General features: G+C 35.4%; 1 protein-coding gene across 6 annotated transcripts in view; it reads right to left on the bottom strand.

Annotated features, from left to right (window-relative positions):
• Nucleotides 1-463: 463 nt before the first annotated feature.
• The window catches only part of LOC138743380 (glutamate receptor ionotropic, delta-2-like), a 338391-nt gene continuing 331217 nt past the window's right edge, over nucleotides 464-7637 (bottom strand). For 5 of the 6 annotated variants that reach the window (XM_069898672.1, XM_069898668.1, XM_069898673.1 and 2 more), the window contains 2 exons: nucleotides 6939-7176; nucleotides 464-2183 (listed from right to left, as the gene is read on the bottom strand). In XM_069898672.1, coding sequence (XP_069754773.1) covers nucleotides 1836-2183; nucleotides 6939-7176 — 586 coding nt within the window. In that variant the 3' untranslated portion in view covers nucleotides 464-1835. The remainder of the gene's footprint in view (nucleotides 2184-6938; nucleotides 7177-7637) is intronic. The other variant, XM_069898669.1, reaches the window with a different exon arrangement.

Raw genomic sequence — 7637 nt, 5'->3', positions numbered from 1 at the left:
GGATGGTAGTGGCTAAATTATCACCTCCTTCCTTTAAAGTCCTAGGATGGAAATAATTTCATCCTGGAAATGTGTCGATCTTCTACCATTAAATTTTTCCATAATATAATTTACTTCTGTTTATGCTTGGGAGTTCCTATCCCTGAATTGAAGTTAGTTTTCTTGGAATATCTAGTAAGTCGTACTCTACCTCTTGTATATTCTTTGGCAAAGCAAAATATTACTGTGCGTAATAATGCAAATAAAAATTACATAATTCTGATGATTTACCAGCATTGGCCAAGAATACCAGGCAGCATTTATTTGCTAGATTGCATTATGTTGGTTCTCTACACATCCCTGGTAGACATGAAGATTTATTCTACTTAATTTCATATGCAAATTTTCTTTTTTTTTAAGTTATACCTACTTCTAGTTTTCAACAAAGCAACTGGAAAACTAACCAATAATTTAAAATGTCTGTAATGTCACTTCAAAGTCAGTACTACCTAATCAAGAATTGAGATTTAAAAAAAAATCAATTCATCTCTTATGTTCAGTTGTTCAATGGTTGTGACCATTTTGCCTTAATTTACTGCCTACATCTCTTTCAATGAGAAATATGGAAAGTTGGTTTATTATGAATAAATCAGTAGTAAACATATGAAAGTGACTGGAAAGTTACAAGAAAATTAATAACCACATGGCTCAATCTTCTGACTAATTTGGCAAACACGGTTTACTTGGTATCTTACACGGGAATATGCTGCCCTCTAGCTTCCCCAATCAATTTCACCATTAGAAAAAAATCATTGTTCAGTTCATGGGACTGAAAGAAATAAAAAAAAACTTAAGTAATGCATTTGATACTTCTGATACAGGAGCAGACCTTCACTAATTAATTTAACCAGATAAATCAATTCTTCAAAGTTGTGCTTCATAGAAAATATTTCTAAAAATTATTGTAAAGCTATTTGCCTAAAAAATAACCATTTCATCACATACTACCAGTTGATAATGAACACTAGAATTTTCATTTTTATTTTACTCATATTACAGTGAAGCTAATTCATTGTTATACCATTTATATCTCACTTTTTATAAAATTGTTAAATCTAATAATGCTTCTATTACCTTCTTTAAAGTGCATCATTTTGGACCATTTTAGAACTCATGTAATATACATTTTTTAGTTTGAAGCATTTCAGTTAGACACAAGTAACTAAGCAGCACATGTATATCCACACAAAACTTTTCAAACCAGGCCAAATACACAATATCTTCCAACTAACTTAATAACTTCAAATAGATTAGGACATAATTAGTTGTGGCATTAAGTCAGTCATCTTTCTACTTTCATTTTATCTTCCCATGATTATTCTATTTTAATACATTTATTCATTTTTTATTTCTTTCATTTCTAATAATTCAGTTTTGACTTTATATTTGTTTGCTGAACATAGCTTACTTTCATTGTCTACTGAATTACTAAGACCAGGCACTTCCTTAGCAGGCATTTCTTCCTTTGCCCTTGAGCAGATCCTGATGGAGTTTAAGGAAGGTCCCCTTCCACTTTCTTAGGCTGTGAATGGTTCATAGGAAAGGGTACACAGAATTGGACAACAGGCAGAAGAAACTATTCAAACTTGGAATAAAGAATGAAAGACTGTTGCATCAAAAATGTACGCAGCAAATCAGAAATATGACATATGCTGGATCCAGTGATCAGAATATGCAAGTAACTGATAACTTTCCAGGTCTTATATCGGCAGCTCGATCTAATAAAACATAACAGCATGTGATAAATAATTCTGAAAAGAAGTTACCTTACAAGGCTCAAAAGCTTGGGCTGTAGTTCAAAGGAAAGACGAAGGACTGCTACAATCCCTCTCATTTTGTGGTGTGCCTACGTATTGTGCAGTTTGTTGAGAAGATGTGCCACTCAATGGCATTCCAGATAAGGTTTTAGCTGATAAGTTACATGTGCTTGTCCTCTGCATTTGCTCCGGTATGAATGTGGTCATGGTCAAATTAGTGTTCCTGAAATCATTAAATTCTTCCTGATTTACACCAGCTGGTATCATGGAAAGTTCAAAAGAATTTAAATCTACACAGGATGGTGAAAATTTAAGAGAAGTCTCATCTATTCTAGAGATGCTGTCCGTCTTTTTCTGAAACTGATCAATTTCAATGTCATTGTCCTCCTGCAATAGACAATTAAAAATGCATTAATTGTTGAAACAGATCTAAATAATAAATGAGAATGTTAAAAAAAAATCCATCTTAACATAATTTGATTTTGGTAAAGGGACTCTGAGGGAATTAATTTGTTATATAACTATTTTCTGTTTCATTCTGCAGGAGAGTCCATGGGAACTGCCATTGTTTGCAGACTTTGCAAATCACTAGACCAACTTCAGATGAACAATGTTTGACAGTGTAAAGGATAAACACAGAGAAAAATACTTAAACAAAATTTCATGTTAGCAAATGCATTTGGATAACAGTTGGGGTTTTGCAAATTTGAGACAAGCAAATTAGCAGTCCTGAACAGATTATAAGTAGTGAAAGCTAATAATGGGTGACTTGCACTCTATGCCATTTAGAGAAATAAAGAAGATCTGTAGAGTACTGAAAATCATCTCAATGGAGGTTCCAGGATATTGGAACAAGACAAATAGTGCTGTGTTAAATGGTGCAAAAAAAATCATAACAGTATCAGGCCAAAATGGAGAAATAGCTGTATCAACAGAACCTCACAAAATCCAACACATTTGAACATCTTTTCACATTTATATTTTACTAAGTAAAAAAAAAACTATATTACTAAAATGCATTTGTAAAAGTATATTCTATATTTCATAAAAACAGTGGTGAGGGCATATGGGTTAAGACTTTTGTAATTGCCCAAATGGAGGAAAAGAGAGGGCCACATTAGGATTTTGAGCAAAATGAAAGGGGGGCACGGAATTAATGTTACAAAGCTGCACATTCCTTCAATCCAAATGCATCATACTTACATTTTTATAGATGCAAAATTAATGCAAATTCGAATGAGGGTGAGAAAGCCAAAATATTGCAAAGAGAAGCTCAGGTGAGATGAATGGTTGAGAGTGGGTGCCTGACCAATACTGCTGAATGTGCCCTCAGAGCTTGATAAAGAGTCAGAATGGAAAAGATCAACTGATCATTTCTGGCCATGAGTGCTACCTGAATTGCTGAGTTCATCCACCTCTTTATTGTTCACTCAAAATTCCAATATTTGCATATCTATGCTTCTCCAGTGCCCCAAAATCTGTTCACAGTTGATACCAAAGCAAAACTGAGGAGCTTATTAATTAACAGAACAGTCATGTTCTGTCTTTGGGCAGATGCCAACTCAGTTGGATTCAAGAGGCTGGAGTCCTGTAATGAACAGAATTAGCCCTCCCTTTTTTGTAGATACACCTCATTAGGTTGTGACCAAGGACAAAGTGTCCTGACTGCCCTTTATGTTATAAATTTCATGACTGTTATTACCGACAACATCCAATAGATGCAAATATCCTAACAAGACGCCAATCATGAATAATGATATTTTGTGGCAGATTAAGGATATGTTTTGGGAGATAAATTAGGGTAGGTTTTTCTTTTAGTGAAGGTCACATACAAACACTTCAAAACAGATCTCATTTAAAACACAGGGGCTCTGCTCAAGTTAGACAGGTCAGCTCCAAGAGTATTGAAAAGCAACTGATGAAAGAACTTGGAGGAGTAGGTTCGGATCTGCAGCCTGTCTTGGAGTGCTGCTTGCAGTTCTAAGCAAGTCTTGTGGTTTTTCAAGCAGAGAGGGAGTCAAATGGGCTTTTCTCTGAGAGAGAGAGAGAGAGAGAGAGAGAGAGAGAGAGAGAGAGAGAGAGAGAGAGAGAGAGATCAGATCTGCAGTTTTACAGTCAGTAGCAACAGCTGGGACTGGAACAGGACAAGCTGGCAAGCTTGATGAAAAACCTCTTTTGAAGATGGGTTGTGAGTACTTAGTTCAGCCTGGTCAAAGCCCTTGTGGTTCATACAAGAGGAGAGGACTGGCTGCATAATGTTTCACTTGAAATAAGGGAAACAAAAAGGAACTCTGTGGTGACCTGAAAGAAAGAAGTTATCATCTGGAAAACCCTGATGGGGCAAGTTTCTTTGGCAAGACACTGAAGTTGCTGATTAAAAGGAATCAGTTGTGGGTGTCCAGCGAATAACAAATCTCTCTCTGAGAACTGACAAGAACCTTCCTGAATGGTAACCATTTAACTTTCAAGCACCAAAGCCTGGTGAACTTCAGAAATGTTAAATTCTGTGCACAGTATAAGAATTGCCTGCAACCAGTAAACTTTGAGGAATGAGAAGTAAAATTGGTCTGTGAATCAAAGAACTTTTCTAAACTTACATACACATTACATACACATGTGCTTAGAATTAGAAGGGGGTTAAGTTAGTTAATAGTGATAAGTTAAAGTTTGATCCTGTTTTCATGTTTAAAGATAATTAAAAGTGACTTTTGTTTAAGTAACTATTTGTCTTTGTGAATATCTATTGCTGCTGGGTTTTGGGGTCCTCTGGGCTTGTAACAATATATAATTAACTAATGTAAGCAACTTTAAAAACTTTTAAAATCATTAATGAACCTAATTATATAATTTACTGCATTATCTTCAGATACTAATTGACAGTGATTTGGTTGGTTGGATCATGTTCAACTCTCTCCCATATCACGTATTTACCTCTGCATGATCCTCAAGGTTTATCTGATCTTTTAAAATTCCAGAGGCCTAATCTAATTCAAGATTTTACTGCTGGAGCCTTTTAGTGACACAGAGTAGACTACCATCATGACTGGGCCTTAGGTAGTAATTATCTGATGTTTTCCCTATAAATTGCCCTGATGACTTTTGACTACCTGACCAAATATTTCCAGTTATTTCTGATCATCAGATTAACAGATTTAATTTTACTTAATTAAAACCATTAATATTAATTTAAATAAAATACTTCTCCATTTAATTTTATTGCATTGGGCAGTGATCACTCATCAATTAAACTTAACCTTGTAATATAAACTTACATTGCAACATACACCAGCAATGGTTGGCATGAAGCTGAAGAATTGATATAAACTGTATCCAGTGCCTCAATTTGGTGTGTCTGAGTTCAACCTCTGAACTCAACACTGTACGCCGTGGCAGAGTGAAAGGTCAGATGTACCAGTATATATTCTCCAGAATGACCTAAATTTCCATGCTGCAGTGTAATGTATCTGGTAGTTGAAAGCACAGTGAAAAAGAGTCTGAGTGCTCCCGATGGAACTATTTTTCACACTATTGCATGACCCAGCTCAACCTTTTTATGAATTAAGATTCATATTTTAATTTAGGTCTCACAATACATGGTCTATTCATTGCCAGCTTTAATTTTTAAAAAAAATTACAGTTCAATTCAGGCCTACAAATCCATGCCATCTAATTTACACCCTATTAACCTACACCCCAGTATGTTTTTAAGGTGGGAGGAAACCAGGAGCCCTGGGGAGAAAACCCATGCAGATATGGGAGAAAGTACAAACTTGTTAGAGACAGTGGGGGATCAAATCCAGGTCTGGACATGAGCACTGGTGCTGTAAATTCTGCCCTTAACTACTATGCTGTTCATTATTATACTTCATTTTTAAATAAACCTGTCTAAAAATTAAGTGAAAAGAACATATAAAACAAAATAGAGATGAGATAAACTGGGAGATGTCAGAGAGTGATGGTGAATAACTGTTTGTCAGATTGGAGGCCAGTGACTAATGGCGTGCCTCAGTGATCTGTACTGGGTCCCTTGTTATTTGTTATGACCTAGTTGATGGGGTGGTAAATTGGATTAGTACGTTAGCAGATGATCCTAAAATAGGTGGCATTGTGGATAATGAAGAATGTTTATAAAGCTTGCAGAGATTTGGGCAAATTAGAAGAGTGGACTGAAAGATTTCAAATGGAGTTTAATATTGACAAATGTGAAGTGTGACAATTTGATAGGACTAATCAAAATAGGATATATATGGTGAATAGGAGGATATTAAAGAATGCAATTGGACAGAGAGATCTTGGAATAATGGTACACAGTTCCCTGAAGGTATAATATCAGGTGGATAGGGTAGTGAAGAAGGCCTTTGGAATCTGGCCTTTATAAATCAGAGCATAGTGTATAAGAATTTGGAGGTAATGTTAAAATTGTACAAGACATTGGCGAGGCCAAATTTGGAATATTGTGTTCAGTTCTGGACACCAAATTATAGGAAGGATGTGAACAAAATGGAGCGAGTACAGAGAAGATTCACCAGAACGATACCTGGGTTTCTGCACCTAAGTTATAGAGAAAGGTTAAACAAGTTGGGTCTTTATTCCTTGGAGGATAGAAGGCTGAGGGGGCAAGTTGATCGATGTTTTTATTTTAAATTTTGAAGGTGATAGAGTAGATGTGGATAGATTTTTTCCATTGAGGATAGGGGAGATTCAAACTAGAGGAGATGAGCCGAGAGTTAGGGGGGCAAAAGTTTAGGTGTAACACAAGCGGGAATTTCTTTTCTCAGAGAGTAGTGTCTGTGTGGAATGAGCTTCTCGTGGAAGTAGTACAATATTATCTTTTAAGAAAAAATGGATAGTATATAGATGGAAAGAGCATGGAGGGTTATGGGCAGAGTGGAGGTCAGTGGGATTAGGTGAGTGTAAGAGTTTTGGCATGGACTAGAAGGGCCATAATGGTCTGTTTCCGTGCTGTAATTGTTATATGGTTCTATATAATTGATCTTCAATAGATTTGGATTATAAAAGTCATATGTGATTCCTTACTTGAGGCTGAAAAAAATCTATAATTACACATATTCATATTCGCTTGTTTGCAATTGGATGCAATAAAATAACTAATCTTAGATAGATTTAAAATAAAAATACTACCTCTCCAACAGCATCTGTCTTCTTTTTGCTTTTCCACCAATTTTCTACCATAGCAGCAATGAAGGCCAAGATAACACCCACAGCAAGAAACATAAAGGCTCCAGCAAAGTTTTGTAGGTCCATTGGGCCTCCCTTTCCTTGTGTTTTAACATGACTTTGCAAGTCACATTTCCCAGCTTTGGGCCACCACTTTTCTTTCAGTCCATCCAGTTCACCATTTTGCTCAAGTTCTAGAAGGCTATATTAAAAATGCAACAGATATGTTATTAAAGGAAAATTTTTCAAAGGAGTGACTCACTGAACAATATAAATTCATAATTTCTAAATAAATCTTGCATTAATATATCATTTATAACGTAAGTGAGATATGCCAAATCATATTAGACAATGTACCTGTAGGTTTGATAAAAGAGGTAGTTTGAACAGAAGATTTTAAGGGCAAAAAAGGTGAGTTTATTATCATTATAAGTAAGGAAAGAAATGCTTATTTGCTGCTGCTATCCAATCATAAACACAGTGTAAGTATAGTTAATGCATAAAAAAGATAATAAATATGAATGGAAGAGAAAAATCATTTGGGGTAGGAGTAGAGAAGGTTTGAGTTTCTAGAAAGCTGCCAGTTTCGGAATATTACGCACTTGAAGCCAGATCATCAACATCATCCGTAAAGAAACATGAGTTTTTAAAGGAAATCAAGTT

This window comes from Narcine bancroftii, chromosome 9 (assembly GCF_036971445.1).
Source record: "Narcine bancroftii isolate sNarBan1 chromosome 9, sNarBan1.hap1, whole genome shotgun sequence".
Taxonomy (NCBI): domain Eukaryota; kingdom Metazoa; phylum Chordata; class Chondrichthyes; order Torpediniformes; family Narcinidae; genus Narcine; species Narcine bancroftii.
The sequence above is the reverse complement of the archived record's forward strand: the minus strand, read 5'-3'. Positions and strand labels throughout refer to the sequence as shown.